This window comes from Oreochromis aureus, linkage group 3 (genome assembly GCF_013358895.1).
Source record: "Oreochromis aureus strain Israel breed Guangdong linkage group 3, ZZ_aureus, whole genome shotgun sequence".
NCBI classification, from domain to species: domain Eukaryota; kingdom Metazoa; phylum Chordata; class Actinopteri; order Cichliformes; family Cichlidae; genus Oreochromis; species Oreochromis aureus.
The window spans coordinates 126,635,762-126,654,744 of NC_052944.1; the positions used below are offsets into that span (position 1 = coordinate 126,635,762).

The following is an 18,983-nucleotide window of genomic DNA, read 5'->3' on the forward strand; positions in this document are numbered from 1 at the left end:
ACCTGGTCTTGTTAGGAGAGATGGCATCCATCCCACTTTGGATGGAACAGCTCTCATTTCTAGAAATATGGACCAATTTATTAAACCCCCCAAAATATGACTATCCAGAAGCAGAGTTGCAGTCTTACATGCCTCTCTGCAGCTTCTCTCCTCCTGCTACCCCCCCAAAAACCCATCTCCATTGAGACTGTGTCAGCTCCCAAACAGACAAAAAACAAACTAAAAACCAGCAATAAACAACTTAAACATAAAAAATCACAAAGAAAGAACAATACAGTATCCACATCTGAACCAAAGAGTAAAACAGTGAAATGTGGATTATTAAATATTAGGTCTCTCTCCTCCAAGTCTCTGTTAGTGCATGACTTAATAATTGATCAACAAATCGATTTACTCTGCCTTACAGAAACCTGGTTGCAGCCGGATGATTATGTTAGTTTAAATGAATCAACACCCCCGAGTCATTCTAACTACCAGAAATCTCGAAGCACAGGCCGAGGGGGCGGTGTGGCAGCAATTTTTCACACCAGCCTATTAATTAACGAAAGACCAAGACAGACTTTTAATTCATTTGAAAGCTTGATGCTTAGCCTTGTCCACCCCAGCTGTAAAACTCAGAAACCAGTCTTACTTGTTATCATATATCGTCCACCTGGGCCTTACACAGAGTTTCTCTCTGATTTCTCTGATTAGTGCTCAGCTCAGATAAAATAATTATTGTGGGTGATTTTAACATCCATGTAGATCCTAAAAATGACAGCCTCAACATCGCATTTAATCTGTTATTAGACTCAATTGGCTTCTCTCAAAATGTAAAAGAACCCACCCACCACTTTAATCACACTCTAGACCTTGTTTTAACATATGGCATAGAAACTGAACATTTAATAGTGTTTCCTGAAAACCCTCTCCTGTCTGATCATTTCCTGATAACATTTACATTTACAATAATTGATTACACAGCAGTGGAGAGTAGACTTTATCACAGTAGATGTCTTTCTGAAGGCGCTGTAACAAAGTTTAAGAATATAATCCACCCACTGTTATCATCTTCAATGGCCTGTACCAACATAGAGCAGAGCTTATCTTGTTAATAATTTTACCTCCTCACTACGTATGACTCTGGATACTGTAGCTCCTGTGAAAACTAAGGTCTCAAATCAGAAGTACCTGACTCCGTAGTATAATTCTCAAACACGTAGCCTAAAGCAGATAACTCGTAAGCTGGAGAGGAAATGGCGTGTCACAAATTTAGAGGATCATCATTTAGCCTGGAGAAATAGTTTGCTGCTTTATAAGAAAGGACTTCGCAATGCCAGAACATCTTACAATTCGTCACTGACTGAAGAAAATAAGAACAACCCCAGGTTTCTCTCCAGCACTGTAGCCAGGCTGACAAACAGTCAGAGCTCTTTTGAGCCAACCATCCCTTTAACACTAACTAGTAATGACTTCATGAACTTCTTCACAAATAAAATTCTTATCATGAGAGAAAAAATTACCAGTAATCATCCCACAGATGTAATATCGTCTACAGCTACTTTTAGTACCATTGATGTTAAGTTAGACTTTTTTTCTCCAGTTGATCTTTCTGAGTTAACTTCAATAATTACTTCCTCCAAACCATCAACATGTCTTTTAGACCCCATTCCTACAAAACTGCTCAAAGAAGTCCTGCCAATAATTAATTCTTCGATCGATGTAGTTTCCAAGATGGCGCCGCGTATGGATGCCCTGGTGCTTCAGTGCGTTACTTCTGTTTTGTTTTTGTGCTTAACTTGTGTGTCTGGGCACTCCTCTGGATATTCTTACACCAGAGAAGAGCTTCTTAACTACAGGACTACAACACCTGTGGATTTACTTCTAATATTTGTTGCATCTGCGGCAGATTTACTGCAGACTTTGATCAGGAAAGTGAGACGCCGAAGGAGAGGAAAGCGAGCCGGCGCACTCGTGCGTTTGAGGAGACGCGGATTGCGAACTGCTCTTCCTGGGATCTTCCTTTCCAACGTACGCTCACTCAGGAATAAGATGGACGAGCTGGCCCTGATGAGAAGCATGAACAGAGACTTTGCCTCCTCCTGTGTCTTATGTTTTACGTAGTCGTGGCTCTGTGAGGACATCCCGGACTGCGCGCTCAAGCTGGAGGGTTTTCATCTGCTGCGCGCGGACCGGCAGGCCTCGCTCTCTGGTAAGACCACAGGTGGAGGTGTCTGCTTCTACATTAATAGTGGCTGGTGCACAGATGTAACAGTGATTGCTCAGCACTGCTCTTCCTCTCTGGAATACCTTTTTATTCACTGCAAACCGTTTTATTCTCCGCGGGAGTTTGCTTCATTCATCTTGGCCGCTGTTTACATCCCGCCAGATGCGGATGTGCAGGCAGCTCAGTGCGCACTCATGAGCAGATACTGCACATGGAGCGGACATTCCGCACTCCTCATTATTGCTCTTGGGGACTTTAACAAAGCCAATCTGAGCCAAGAGCTTCCCAAATACAAGCATTATATTAAATGCCCGACCAGAGAGGAGAGGACATTGGACCACTGCTACAGCACGATCAGCGGGGCCTATCGCAGCAGTGCCCAAGGCTTCACTCGGACTTTCTGACCACGCCATGATCCACCTGATCCCTCAGCGTACAGACAGAGGCTGAAGCTCTCCAAACCTGTCGTGAGGACTACAAAACTGTGGAGCAACGAGGCTGTGGAGGAGCTTCGCACGTGTTTGGAGTCTACAGAGTGGGACACAATGAAGGCTGCTTCTAACAGCTTGGATGAGTTTACGGACACTGTCACCTCCTATATCCACTTCTGTGAGGACAGCATTGTGCCATCACGCACCAGGGTGAGTTATAACAATGACAAACCCTGGTTTACTCCTAAACTCAAAAAGCTGTGGCTGGAAAAGAGAAAGGCGTTCAGAAGCAGAGACAGGGACTGCTACAGAGAGGCCAAGTACAGGTTCACTAAAGAAGTGGACATTGCTAAACATCAGCACTCTGAGAAGATGCAGCAGCAGATCTCAGAGAATGACTCGGCCTCTGTGTGGAAAAGTTTTAGGAATATCACCAACTACAAGCCTAAAACCCCCCACTCCACTGATGACTTGCTCTTGGCCAACACCCTTAACGACTTTTACTGCCGTTTTGACGAGCCATCAAGCAGCCTTCACACCTCCAACGGCCCCAACAATAGAGACACTTTGGACACTCATTCCCCCACCTCTCCCCCCTCCATAGAGCCATCACCACCATCAAACACTTCACCTACAACATGTTGGGTCTAAACTCAGACCCCGCTGTATCCAGGACTTATTCCCATGAAAGAAAAACAAGGCAACAGTGTTCGATCGATTACTTGCGCAAGGGAGGCCTCGTTGGTATCTTAGCTCATTACGAAATGACCCCAAATCCGGCCTCCTCTCGCTGCCTTTTATTGAGAGACAGTTCACACACAACAATAGTACCTCCCCTCATAACCCCCCTTGGTTACAAAGACAAGGCACTGTATGTAAATGTGTATGTGTGTGTGTGTGTGTGTGTGTGTTAGACCTCCTGCTGGGCAGGAAGCTTACATCAAAAGAAGCAGATCTTCCAGATAGGATGCATCTGCAATAAAACACTATAGCCCCTCACCCAGAACCTCGAGAATCTGGGGAGGGGGACTGTGAAATTCCTTTCATCCCACAGTTAAACAATATAGAAATGGATGGTAAGCATAAAAATGACAAACATTTAACAATTCACTCTAACACAACACCTCCCTCCACACCCCACACCAAGGAGGATTTCACACCACCTTCTCCCACCACAACTCTTCATATTCATGAAGCAGATGTGAGGAAGCAGTTTAAGAGTCTGAATGCTCGAAAAGCTCCTGGCCCAGACGGTGTGTCTCCTGCCACCCTCAGACACTGTGCAAACGAGCTGGCCCCAGTGTTTTCTGGCATTTTCAACTCCTCACTGCAGGCATGTCATGTGCCTGCCTGCTTCAAGTCCTCTACCATAATCCCTGTCCCCAAGAAACCTAGGATCACTGGACTAAATGACTACAGACCTGTGGCTCTGACATCTGTGGTCATGAAGTCATTTGAGCGCCTGGTTCTCTCCTACCTCAAGACCCTCACGCCCCCCCTCCTGGACCCCCTGCAGTTTGCATACAGAGCCAACAGGTCTGTAGACGACACTATCAACATGGCTCTACACTTCATCCTGCAGCATCTGGACTCCCCAGGAACCCACGCCAGGATCCTGTTTGTGGACTTCAGCTCTGCCTTCAACACCATCCTTCCAGACCATCTCCAAGGCAAGCTTTCCCAGATGAATGTGCCTGATCCCATCTGCCGGTGGATCACTGACTTCCTGACGGACAGGAAGCAACATGTGAGGCTGGGAAAGAATGTCTCGGACTCCCGGACCATCAGCACCGGCTCCCCTCAGGGCTGTGTTCTTTCTCCTCTGCTCTTCTCCCTGTACACCAACTGCTGCACCTCCACCCACCAGTCTGTCAAGCTAATCAAGTTTGCAGATGACACCACCGTTATTGGACTCATCTCGGATGGGGATGAGTCTGCCTCACAGGAAGGAGGTTGAACGTCTGGTGTCCTGGTGCAGCCACAACAACCTGGTGCTGAATGCCCAGAAGACAGTGGAGATTATTGTGGACTTCAGGAAGCACACAGCCCCACTCCCCCATCATCCTGACTGACACCCTCATCACCTCTGTGGACTCATTCCGCTTCCTGGGTACCACCATCACCCAGGACCTGAAGTGGGAGCCCACCATCACCTCCGTCATAAAGAAAGCCCAGCAGAGGATGTACTTCCTGAGGCAGCTGAAGAAATTCAACCTGCCAACACGGACGATGATGCAATTCTACACTGCAATCATCGAGTCCATCCTCACCTCCTCCATCACCGTGGTGGTACGCTGGAGCCACTATCAGGGACAAACAGAGACTGCAGCGTGTTGTGCGCTCTGCTGAGAAGGTGATTGGCTGCAGACTCCCATCTCTGCAGGACCTGTACACCTCCAGGACACTGGGGCGTGCAGCTCGGATCACAGCTGACCCTTCTCACCCTGGACACAGTCTGTTTGACCTGCTCCCCTCAGGCAGGAGGCTCCGGTCCATTCGCACCAGAACGTCTCGCCATAAGAACAGTTTCTTCCCCTCTGCTGTTGGACTCATGAACAATAACCATATGACTGTTCCCACCACTAACACATGACCCTACACTGTGTTCACTGCATCATTCCATGTTTGGCACTGATCACCACCTGCACCCATGTATATATCTGTCTACTTAGCACTTTTAATTCTTTAATTCTTATTTTTATGTCTATTTAAACGTTATATGACAGTATGTTTGCACTAAGTACTGTAGCAATTTCCTAATGTTGTAAACCTGCTCAACATTTGGCAATAAAACCCTTTCTGATTCTGATTCTGATTCTGATTAAATATGATCAACCTATCTCTAATAATCGGCTATGTACCACAGGCCTTCAAGGTTGCTGTAGTTAAACCTTTACTCAAAAAGCCATCTCTAGACCCAGCTGTCTTAGCTAATTATAGGCCAATCTCCAACCTTCCTTTCATATCAAAAATCCTTGAAAGAGTAGTTGTCAAACAGCTAACAGATCATCTGCAGAGGAATGGCTTATTTGAAGAGTTTCAGTCAGGTTTCAGAGCTCATCACAGCACAGAAACAGCTTTAGTAAAGGTTACAAATGATCTTCTTATGGCCTCTGACAGTGGACTCATCTCTGTGCTTGTCCTGCCAGACCTTAGTGCAGCGTTCGATACTGTTGACCATAATATCCTATTAGAGCGATTAGAACACGCTGTAGGTATTACAGGTGCTGTACTGCAGTGGTTTGTATCATATCTATGTATGCACTAGGGATAATGGGTGTGTCCACCTCACATCTTACCCCGATGTTCCATCACTTTGGAATGAGTAAATCAAAAACAGTTTACTCTGGAGTCATCAGACCTCAAGACTTTTGTTATGCTCCAACAGAAGAAAAAAGTCTTTGCTACATGCTACTTAGCAAACTGGAGTCTGTTTTCTGATTAGCTTAATTTATAAGTGGCCTTCTTCAGGCTGTTTAAAGAGAGCAACTTCGGTCTTCAAGTCCAATTTGTTGCCAAAACACTTAATGACCTTTTAGTACCATATCACCCTATTAGAGCACTTCGCTCTCGCACTGCAGGCTTACTTGTTGTTCCTAGAGTATTTAAAAGTAGAATGGGAGGCAGAGCCTTCAGTTTTCAGGCCCCTCTTCTGTGGAACCAGCTTCCAGTTTGGATTCAGGAGACAGACACTATCTCTACTTTCAAGATTAGGCTTCAAACTTTCCTTTTTGCTAAAGCATATAGTTAGGGCTGGACCAGGTGACCCTGAATCCTCCCTTAGTTATGCTGCAATAGACGTAGGCTGCCGGGGATTCCCATGATGCATTGAGTTTTTCCTTTCCAGTCACCTTTCTCCCTCACTATGTGTTAACAGACCTCTCTGCATTGAATCATATCTGTTATTAACCTCTGTCTCTCTTCCACAGCATGTCTTTCATCTTGTTTTCCTTCTCTCACCCCAACCAATCGCAGCAGATGGCCGCCCCTCCCTGAGCCTGGTTCTGCCGGAGGTTTCTTCTTTTGTTGTGATTTGGTGGTATATAAAAAAAATTGAATTGAATTGAATTGAATCCTGATTTATTGATGACTGACTGGCTGTAAATGCTTCATGTTTAGCAAACTAATGTTTAAGTGGGATATCTGCTTTTGTAACATGGTAAACTTGTGCAGATGAACTCTCTGCTCTGAGCTTTGATTTTATGAATGAGGAAATGACTCGGAGTGTCAGTCAGCTGTAGATCAGTGTACAAGCTTAACCATGAAAGAAAGAACAGTTAACAAATGTGCACTCCTCACATCTGTGTGAATCATGATCATGTTTTTGAGTGAATCTGTAAGTGAACTGTAATAGTGTTAAAAAGTAAATGTGATGAGAAAATCAATGAAAACAAAGTGTGATTAATTATGAAGAACGAGAACAAGAAGCTGAGACTCAGCTGTCATGCTGTTAATATTTCTCAGGAACTGCTGTATATGTTGCATTTACAGTACAGAAACTGGAAATCATTGTGGAGCTGAGAACAAGGATTTCTGATGATCAACAATAATCTGAAGCAGTTTGATCATAACCATTGTTAAATATGTGTTGATGTAGAAGTGAATGGACAATTTTCTGTTTTTTGACACTAATCATTAGAAAATGCTGCAGTTCTACAAGTTCAAATGATCCCAGAGGAACCCTGGAACATGTTGAACAATAATATGATGGCGTTTCTTCATAACCACTTGGTTTGATTATTGTGGCAAATATCCAAATATGGCTGACTTTAAACATCAGGGTTATTGTGCTGATCCAAGTCCAACACTGAGTTTGTAAAAACATGTTTGTGAATCATTTTGTTTGGTTTATGAGGAAAATGATTCAATAACTTCTTCCTAATATATACAAGACGACTTGTTGGAATGAAAATGAGCTTGTAGTTTGTCTGCTGTAATAATGTGACTGGAAAAAAAGTAGTTGGACTTCAGATATGTCCATTTCCTTCCAACTTCACCTTTAAAAGTGAAGCCATGTGGTTCCTTAAATGAAAAACAAAACTTATGAAAGTCTTTTTCATGTTTTTATGATAATGTACAACTTTAATGTGAAAAATTAGAGTTTTTTTCTCTTGTGTTTGTGTGAATCTGCTTCCTGTTGGCTTCAGCTGTTTGGAGTTTCCATTTTCTAAACTTCTACATTCTGAACCTTCGTCAGCTCTGAACAGATGATGAAACACTGAATGATTTCAAGCACACACTTTGTCTAATAAACTTACATTCTTTATACAGATTGGAGCTCTGTGGTTTGTCAGAGATCAGCTGTGATTATCTGGGAGCAGCACTGAAGTCCAACCCCTCCCATCTGAGAGAGCTGGACCTGAGTGACAACACCAACCTGCAGGATTCAGGAGTGAAGCATCTGTGTGGTTTCCTGGAGAGTCCAGGATGTGGACTTGAAACTCTGAGGTCAGTCAGCATGTTTTAGTTGTGCTGAGATGAATATGATGTGAAAGTTGTGCTGACACTAAACTGCAGACACCAGGCTGATATTATACTGATCCACACTGAGGATCTTCATGGTAAAGTCTGTTTTCTTCTTCTCTTGTTTAGTCCATTGACTGTAGCAGAACATATCAAACGTTCAAAGAAGAAGAAAAAAATCCTCCACTGGATAATTAACTGTGAAACTCTCAAAATCTTCATTCCACCTTAAAGTCTTTCTGACACTGAAATCCAAAGCAAAATGTGCGTTTGCTTTACAGACAGCAGTCCAGCACAAACATACACACATCATCCAAAACACAGTCCAACATCCAAATCTCCTCCACTGCCAGCATGAATGATGGGAAAGAGAAGGAGGAACACTCTGACATTCAGGGTTAGAATGAGTTTCATGAAGCAGACTGTGAAGATCAGAGCTGCATTAGAAGCTTACATGAATGAATGAGTGGACAGAAGTGGACACAGATCATCTGAAGCACTTGAAAGGCTTTAAACTAGTGCTGTCAAAAAATTAAATTTATAAATTGTAAAATGTTTAATCAGATTATCACAGGTTGCTGTGGATTAATTTTGATTAATCACCATTAAATATAATTCATTTTTAATCTATGTTAATCACATTTCATTTTGCCAGAGCAAACAGACTCAAGAAAAAAGGGAATATATACTCACTTAACATATTTATTGAACATCTTGAACATTCATGTTAACAAGTAACTCTGTCAACATTTATCCACATTAATACAGGGAGTGCAGAATTATTAGGCAAGTTGTATTTTTGAGGAATAATTTTATTATTGAACAACAGCCATGTTCTCAATGAACCCAAAAAACTCATTAATATCAAAGCTGAATGTTTTTGGAAGTAGTTTTAGTTTGTTTTAGTTTTAGCTATTTTAGGGGATATCTGTGTGTGCAGGTGACTATTACTGTGCATAATTATTAGGCAACTTAACAAAAACAAATATATACCCATTTCAATTATTTATTTTTACCAGTGAAACCAATATAACATCTCCACATTCACAAATATACATTTCTGACATTCAAAACAAAACAAAAACAAATCAGCGACCAATATAGCCACCTTTCTTTGCAAGGACACTCAAAAGCCTGCCATCCATGGATTCTGTCAGTGTTTTGATCTGTTCACCATCAACATTGCGTGCAGCAGCAACCACAGCCTCCCAGACACTGTTCAGAGAGGTGTACTGTTTTCCTCCTTGTAAATCTCACATTTGATGATGGACCACAGGTTCTCAATGGGGTTCAGATCAGGTGAACAAGGAGGCCATGTCATTAGTTTTTCTTCTTTTATACCCTTTCTTGCCAGCCACGCTGTGGAGTACTTGGACGCGTGTGATGGAGCATTGTCCTGCATGAAATCATGTTTTTCTTGAAGGATGCAGACTTCTTCCTGTACCACTGCTTGAAGAAGGTGTCTTCCAGAAACTGGCAGTAGGACTGGGAGTTGAGCTTGACTCCATCCTCAACCCGAAAAGGCCCCACAAGCTCATCTTTGATGATACCAGCCCAAACCAGTACTCCACCTCCACCTTGCTGGCGCCTGAGTCGGACTGGAGCTCTCTGCCCTTTACCAATTCAGCCACGGGCCCATCCATCTGGCCCATCAAGACTCACTCTCATTTCATCAGTCCATAAAACCTTAGAAAAATCAGTCTTGAGATATTTCTTGGCCCAGTCTTGACGTTTCAGCTTGTGTGTCTTGTTCAGTGGTGGTCGTCTTTCAGCCTTTCTTACCTTGGCCATGTCTCTGAGTATTGCACACCTTGTGCTTTTGGGCACTCCAGTGATGTTGCAGATCTGAAATATGGCCAAACTGGTGGCAAGTGGCATCTTGGCAGCTGCACGCTTGACTTTTCTCAGTTCATGGGCAGTCATTTTGCGCCTTGGTTTTTCCACACGCTTCTTGCGACCCTGTTGACTATTTTGAATGAAACGCTTGATTGTTCGATGATCACGCTTCAGAAGCTTTGCAATTTTAAGACTGCTGCATCCCTCTGCAAGATATCTCACTATTTTTGACTTTTCTGAGCCTGTCAAGTCCTTCTTTTGACCCATTTTGCCAAAGGAAAGGAAGTTGCCTAATAATTATGCACACCTGATATAGGGTGTTGATGTCATTAGACCACACCCCTTCTCATTACAGAGATGCACATCACCTAATATGCTTAATTGGTAGTAGGCTTTCGAGCCTATACAGCTTGGAGTAAGACAACATGCATGAAGAGGATGATGTGGACAAAATACTCATTTGCCTAATAATTCTGCACTCCCTGTATGGTCCCGTTACTCCTCTTTCAGCCAGTTACTAAGACAAACTAACTTGTTGACATTGTCCGAGAGGAGAGCTGACTGCTTCTTATTTACAATGTTGCCTGCAACTGTGAACAGTCTCTCACACGGAACAGTGGTTGCAGGAGTGGCCAGATATTTGCAAGCCAGCAGTGCCAGCTTGTCATGAGCTCCTGAATGAGCTGACCACCCCTCCAAGGGACAGTCCTGCATACTAATGATCGGCTCAGCTCTGTACAAGTGCATGATTCTGTCAAGCAGCAACTCCTCATCTGATTCTGAATCTGAGCCCATCTGTAAAAGACTCATGTTCTTGGATGGCTCATCTTCAAAAGTATGTCAAGGTGGGGACTGATCATGCAGCAATCTGTCAAATGTGGTCCACACCCTCTCTTTGTCACTCTTGGGGAGGCACTTCAAGTCTTTGAAACAACGATCTGAATCTGTTGCAATCTTGAGCCATTCATTGTTGATATAGTTTTCTTGACTGGAGGTTAGGTCTTCTTGGAATGTTGTTTTAAACCCAGCGACATATGCAGGGTCATCATCAGAGGTTTCCATCACACGATGCAGGTGGCAGAGGGCAGGCAGTACCACTGAGGAGGAAACATAGGATTCCCCACTCAGAATCTCAGGTGAAAACACTCAAACAGATGGAAAGATGGAAGAAGAACAAAATGGTTATTAAAACAAGAAATTGATTTTGTTTAATCAATTCATTTTATGGCAGCCTAAATTGTATACAGATTGCTTATTTGCAGGGTTCCAGATGAGACTCCAGTTCTGTAGTTTCTTGTGGCGTCAGCATGACAAGTTTGTACCTCTGTTGGTCCGGGGTTGCTTTAATTGCTGCTTGATTGTGGTTTAGACGCTTGACCATTTCTAGTGTTGAATTCCAGCGTGTTGGCACATCCTGGATCAGGGTTGTTTGCTGTGTTTCCAGCTCTGTTGGCTGGGCTATGTTTGAAGTGGCCAACAATTTTCCAAAACTTAGACAATGTGCTCACAAATCCACTGTCACTAAGACTCACAGTCACATGCTCAAATGGCAAAAGTTTAGCTGCAGCTGTCATGTTTCGTGCACAATCAGTCCCACAGTTGTTATTTTTCCTTCAATTTCCCAGTCACATGCCACTGTTAAGAAATGTTCAGCACATGCCTCTGCGAAGTGACACTCCTCTGTCTTCATTATCCCCAATGCAAATGACTTTAGTTCCAATGCAGTGGTAATTAGATGTGCAGTAACACCAAGATAATTACTGTTACTCACAGAAGTGAGGTGTGGCTTCAGCTTTGGGGGTGGCTGTAGCTTAGGTAGTTTGGTGGTTCGATTCCTAGCTTCCCCTAGTCTGCATACCAAATATCCTTGGGCAAGATATTAACCCCAAATTGTTTTCCGATGCATCCATTGGAGTATGAATGTAATGTTAGCTAGAAAAGCACTCAGAAAATGTGCTTGTGCGAATGGGTGAATGCACAACTTGTGTAAAGTGCTTTGAGTGCTCAGAAGAGTAGAAAAGCGCTATATAAGAACCAGTCCATTCACCAGAAGTCCAGCAGTCACCCGTCAGGGTGACATGTTTGGCTACAGCTAAAACCTCGTGCTTTGTTTTCCTTTTAAGTTTCATAGAGGCCATGAATTTTTGACATTATTGTGCTTCTTGTTGTTGGAGCCTTTTACAATGCATCTTGAGAGGCAACTTGCAAAACCTTTTTAAACCCTGTATCCTCAACGATATTAATAGATTTGCAGTTTGTTGCAACCCACTTGGCAATTGTGTCAGTCAATTTGTATGAGGTAGACTTACTGAGGCCTCAACGGTCCGTGAGAGTGGTTTGTCTCAAGTCGGGTGATGTGGTAGTCAAAGTGCTAGCAGCACCCTGACTAGGGTATGCTTTGCCTTAATGTGGTATTTTAAGCTGGAAGTGCATCGGTGAAAACAAAATTCCTTCCTGCACAATGTGCATAATACTTTACGTCAGACAATTGTTCCGTCTTGGGTTTTTTTTACACTCAAATTTCTGCTGCCTGTCACTACCAGATCAACTGCTCATTTGCGCATGTGTGAAGGTAACTCTACTTGGACAAACTGCCCAAAATGCGTTGACAGAGACATTTCAGGTATTTTGAGTCATTGTGCACTTCAGATGGGTTAAAAATTTTAAACAGATTAATCATGATGATGGATTAATCCGCATTAAAAAGTTAATTGTGAAAGCCCTACTATAAATCATTACATTTCTCTTTATTCTTTATCAGCTCTGTTAGTTTCCATCAGTTTTCTGTGTAATGAAGCTAACAGCAGGCTAATAAGATGCTGACCAACAGCATCTTATTAAAGGTTGTAATTTGTATATTAAAAAGTGCCGATGCTTTGGCTCAGCAGGGATCAGCTTACAATTAGAATAAAGCTGCTGGATGGGATTAGCATGTCATAGCTATCTACCAAACTGCTAACTAGGGAATTTCAGGTCATCTATGAATCATTTTTGCTAACTGTTTATTCAGCTTAGGCTCACAGGGCTGCAGCCTGTGCCCTAGCTGTCATAGGGGAAGAGACGTGGTCCACCTGCACAGGTGAGCAGTCCATCACAGGGCCAACAGAGAGAGACAGAGAAGCACTCTCTCACATCCACACCTACAGCCAATTTAGAAGCACCAATGAACCTAAGCAGCATTTCATTGGACTGTGGGAGAACATCCAACCTCCACAGAAAGGCCAACAAGCTTCAACCTACAACCTTCTTGCTTTAAGGCACTAGTGCTAACCACTTTTCCCCATTTCAGCCCAAATCCTGCATTTTCCTGTTTCTGACTCCAGGCCAGCTACACTAACACTTTCTCATCAGACACTGCCACCTAGTGGAGGAACTCTTAGTTCCATTTGAAGCTTCAGATTACAATTAGTTACTTTAAAAAGACGTGGTGGGGCCACACTAAGTGTCAAAGGACCTTTGTTTCCATATGCTGGGAACTTCCTGTTGTTCCAAGGAGGACTGGAATATGTGTGAAAATCTCCCAGTCAGTTCCTCACAGCACACTTCAATCATTTCCCTCCCACAGCATCAGGACCAGGACTTTTTCTCTCTTTGGTCCCACTAAGAGATTTACACACAAACACCTCATCAGTGGGACTCTCAGAGCTACCAGCCCTTTCCTACAATCACAAAGCTCTTCACTGAAATCAATTATATTAAAGCTGGAATAAAATGAGTCCAAGTCTTCTACTAATTCAGCATCACATTCATCTTTGGTCCTTGTTCTGCATCCCCACCATGGACCATTCCTTTCCAAGCCAGCCTTGAGTGTCCTTTATTCAGCTCATCCTCTGCTTTACTTTTACACCTGATTTTAGCTGCTTTATCTCTCTTTCAACAAGTTCATGTGCCTCCAGGGCTGGTTATTGGGAAAATAGTTTCAGTTTTCAAAGTAATCCCCATTTTTCCCAGAAAGAAATGTCAGTAGAAATCGATGATCTAAGTGAGAACATGAGCCTTTAAAAAGTCCCAGTGGGTGCAGTCAGAGCAGCCCCTCAGTTCCAGTATAGAGTCTTTGGTCCAGACTGGAACCACTGTGTGCCCAGTTTGAGCTCTCTTCAGTCCTGTGACCTGACAGACCCAGAGGGGCCATCACATCACATTTAGAAGCTCCCCTAATGGAGCCACAACACATGTCCAATACTTAGTTTGTTGGACAAACTGCAAGAAATGATTCAAGGGCTTAGTCACAGAACAGAGATTCAAATCTCCAAAATCCAACTGGCTGCATCAGGACATATAGTCTGAAAACTGCACAGTTTCCTGTTTGAAGCTGCTTCCTGTTGGCTTCAGCTGTTTGGAGTTTCCATTCTCTAAACTTCTACATTCTGAACCTTCTTCAGCTCTGAACAGATGATGAAACACTGAATGATTTCAAGCTCACACTTTGTCTAATAAACTCACATCTTTCATTCTTTATACAGATTGATGAGCTGTGGTTTGTCAAGGATCAGCTGTGATTATCTGGCAGCAGCACTGAAGTCCAACCCCTCCCATCTGAGAGAGCTGGTCATTTGGGCAAACAACCTGCAGCATCCAGACGTGAAGCAGCTGTTTGATCTTAAGGAGAGTCCAGACTACAGACTGGAGACTCTGTGGTCAGTAGAGTGTTGGAGTGAGTGGGTGGTGCTGTCAGCAGTATCAAAGTCAAAGTCAAAGTAAACTTTATTGTCAACAATGCTATATACAGTACAGTATATAGATGATGAAGATGATGAAGCTCCAGTTCTATTGTATTGTACTAAACACAGTCAGTATGAAACAAAGTTCCAGTGTTTCCTGTAAAACTGCAGCTTCTAGGTGAAGTTGTGAGAGGAGAATGTTGACCGGTTTCCGGACTGGACAAAAACACTTCTTGTTTCTACCTTTTTGTGACCTTTATGGTCACCATAGTAACGGCTCACATGCTCTGATCAGGCACTGTCAACAGCCAATCAGCTCTCTGACCAAAGCAGCACACAGACCAATGACTCCATTCATTTCCAAATTTAAAGCAGTGAAGAACACAGTCTGTAGGTGAGGAAGAATTTAGTGAGAGCAGATGTTTGGATGGAATTCCTCCAGTTAACAGCTGGAACCGTCCATCTGGATTGTTGGGCTTGTTGTTGGGGTTCCTACAGAGCTCAGAGTGGACACACCAAGGTTCTTCTAATGAATGAAAGTCCAAACTCAAACTAGGAGTGAAAAACCCTTTCATGAACTTTGAAAGAACTTTGAAAGTTCATGAAAAGGTTTGAATAAAAATCCAAAGTAAAGATTAGAAAAAGTGAAGCAACAATGAGTCCTAGTACAGTCCCAGCACTGAAGTCCCTGCTGCTCTTTATACTGGATGTGCTGCATCACTGACTGACAGCCGATGAAGAGTCTCTGGAAACAGTCATTTATCTCCTCTGCTCTTCCTCCTTCTCTCTGCAGGTGGAGCTGATGGTAAACAGGACGGTGTGTGTGCTGAGAGAGGAGCAGCTGTGTCCTGATGATCCAGAGAGGTCGAAGCAGCAGCAGCTTGTGTGTAGAGACGCTCTGACTGGGCCATGTTACTGGGAGGTGGAGTGGAGAGGAGAGCTTCATCCAGCAGTGACTGACAGAGGAATGAGAAGAAGTGCAGATGACTGTCAGTGCTGCAGAGTGAACTGCTCTGAGAACAGCTCCACTGTCAGACACAATGTAGAGTCCAGCATCATCCCTGTGTGTCCCTCTGGATCTGACAGAGGATCATCAGTGGATCTGGACTGCTCTGCTGCTGCTCTGTCCTTCTACAGTCTCTGCACAGTCTCTGTCTGACTCTGGCTTCAGACCCTTCTGGATCAAACTCACCTGGAAAGGCTTTTAAACATCTCTGAATATATTTGAATACAGACTATATTTGTTATATATATATAATCCATATATATATGGATCGATGAGGCAGTTGCCATGTTGAAACGAGCTTAACTTCTGTCCCGCTACCCGAAATTCAACCTCCCCCACCCTCATCCAGATCTGGCGTTTGGAACTATCTTGGTTTTCATGTGAAGCATGACCCTGAGGGTAAGCGCGTCATGGACAAAAGTAAAACAGTATGTCAGATGTGCCACGCAATGCTCAATTTGTGGGAACTAGTGCGTTAGCGCAGTTAGCTTGTTAACGTGTTGACGCCGTCCAGCCCCACGCACGGGGCGATCCGCGGTAACTTGTTAACGGAGATTTGCCGCGTTATGGTGTTAATGTCATTTTAACGAGATTAACACTGACAGCACTAGTGGGAACACAACGAATATGACTGCACATTTACGCCGACATTATCCTAGTGCAAAGACAAGTGGAAGCAGACAAAAACAACTAGCATGCATCCTACAAATTTTACCCGCGTCATTTAAACAGCCGTTAGCACATGATTCTCCTTATGGGGACCTGATATGTTTAGTATGCTGCTGAGAATATAGCCCAGAAGAAGCGTATAGTATAGCTTTTATTTTGGAAAGAGACATTTCTCTGTAATAAACTCTCTTTTCCAAAGATGAGTGGTTTCTCGATCAGATAGATTTATTTTTTTATTTTGTTGTTTCAGCAACATTAAATTTAAAAAACTTTTGAGTTAAAATATATATTTATAATTTTAATAAATGACAAATTAAAAAGGCATGAACATTTTTTTGTATCGAAAAAATATCGAACCGTGTCACCAAAGTATCGAACCGAACCGAACTGTGACTTTTGTGTATCGTTGCACCCCTAATATATATATATATATGTATACACACACTGTGTGAGCTACATGTTGCAGTTGGTCACTTGTAAATACAGTCTGTGAGCAGCTATGATGTGAAATAGCTTTCTAGAAACTCTAAATGTTTTCACTCTGTTGGTTTTTCATATATTTACAGAACATTAATATTGATACCACCTCACTTCTATAGAGCAGTCCATCAGGTAAAAATGATTCAGTACATGAAAAAAGTAAAAATCTGCTCACAGGTGGACTTTTTCATGCTTTTATACATAACAGGAAACATGTGATCTGACCGCTGCTGTGGTTGCTGTGCTGCACATCTTCAATCATTTAGATGACAGAGAGATCTCTAAGATAAGATAACCTTTATTAGTCCCATACGTGGGAAATTTGTTTTGTCACAGCAGGAAGTGGACAGTGTAAAAGTTATTATATTCAAATTTTTGCTATATAAGAATAAATACAGTACACAACCGTACAGAACAAAATAAAACAATATATACCGTAGAATAAAATATACAATAGGATAAAAATAGAATACAAATTCTATATACAACTGAGTGAAAATAAACTTTGTCAGAAAAGAATATTGCACTTAGTGTTATTGCACATGTGTGGATGTGTGTGTTTGATCAGTTGAAGTCTTTGTTGTGGAGTCTGACAGCAGTGGGGAGGAAAGACCTGCGAAATCTCTCCGTCCCACACCGTGGGTGCCGCAGCCACTGAAGGAGCTGCTCAGTGCTGTCAGAGTCTCCTGCATGGGGTGGGAGATGTTGTCCAGCAGGGATGACAGCTTAGCCACCATTCTCCTGTCACTCACCACCTCCACTGGGTCCAGAGGGCATCCTAGAACAGAGCTGGCCCTGCGGATCAGCCTGTTCAGTCTCTTCCTGTCCCCAGCAGAGATGCTGCCGCCCCAGCAGACCACACCATAAAAGATGGCTGAGGCCACCACAGAGTCATAGAAGGTCTTCAGGAGTGGGCCCTCTACTCCAAACGACCTGAGTCTCCGCAGCAGGTACAGCCTGCTCTGCCCTTTCCTGTAGAGGGCGTCTGAATTATGAGACCAGTCCAGTTTGTTGTTCAGATGAACACCAAGGTACCTGTAGCTGTCCATAGCCTCAATGTCCATACCTTGGATGTTCAGTCGTTGCAGTGGAGGATGCTTGTGCCTGCGGAAGTCTACCACCAGCTCCTTGGTTTTACTGGTGTTAATCTGGAGGTAGTTCAGCTGGCACCAGTCCACAAAGTCCTGAGTCAGTCCTCTGTACTCCTTGTCGTCCCCATCAGTGATGAGGCCGACTATTGCAGAGTCATCAGAGAACTTCTGCAGAAAGCACTGGGTGGAGTTGTGGGAGAAGTCTGCAGTGTAGATGGTGAAGAGGAACGGAGCCAGAACCGTTCCCTGTGGGGCCCCCGTACTGCAGACGACCCTGTCCGACACACAGCCCTGAGTCCTCACATACTGTGGTCGGTCGGTGAGGTAGTCCAGTATCCATGTAGTGAGGTGATGGTCCACTCCAGAGTTCTCCAGCTTGTCCTAAAGGACTGTGGGAAGAATGGTGTTGAAGGCACTGGAGAAATCAAAGAACATGATTCTCACAGTGATCCCAGCAGTCTCCAGGTGAGAGAGGGAACGATGCACGAGGTGAATAACGGCATCATCCATCATCCAATGCCAGGCTGGTAGGCAAACTGAAGTGGGTCCAATGATGAACTCACCAGGTGCCGAAGCTGAGCCAGGACCAGCCGCTCCAGGGACTTCATCTAGTGGTTCAGAGGGATAACTGTTATGTAAAGGCTGTGTGCAGGCAGGAAAAGGACCCAAAGTGCAGACTCACGACAGGCAAAAGTTAGTGATGTGTCCTGTGTGTCGAAGCGTGTGTCGGGTAATCCCAGGGGCGTTTTTGTGAAGCACGTATCGAGGCTTGCTTTGATTACGTATGCAGTGACGTTCGAGGCCTCGCGGGCAGTCCGTACCATGTGACTGATTCAAGGACTGGTTCACCGGTTCGCACCAGATTCGAAATAAAATGGGCAGCAAAACACAGCTGATTTCCCCATCACACTGTGTTGTGGAATTAGATTACGTACGTGTTACATATGTGTTACATAGTTACTTGAGCATTTCTTCTTCGATGGAACCAGCAAGGAAGAGATTTTTTTTATTTCATCTCTCCTAATAAAGTATGCACACAGTAATAAATATCACAAATGATAAGCACCATAATATAAATAAACAACACTACAGATCCTATAATCTGATTTCTGTCTTTTAGTTTATTAAAAAGTGAAGCAC

The 18,983-nt window shown here is 43.5% G+C and overlaps 1 protein-coding gene across 1 annotated transcript in view; it reads left to right on the forward strand.

Annotated features, from left to right (window-relative positions):
• Positions 1 to 18,983, forward strand: part of LOC120435271 (NACHT, LRR and PYD domains-containing protein 12-like) — a 237,957-nt gene that overhangs the window by 23,007 nt on the left and 195,967 nt on the right. The window contains exon 5 of the mRNA XM_039604524.1: positions 7,909 to 8,085. Coding sequence (XP_039460458.1) covers positions 7,909 to 8,085 — 177 coding nt within the window. The remainder of the gene's footprint in view (positions 1 to 7,908; positions 8,086 to 18,983) is intronic.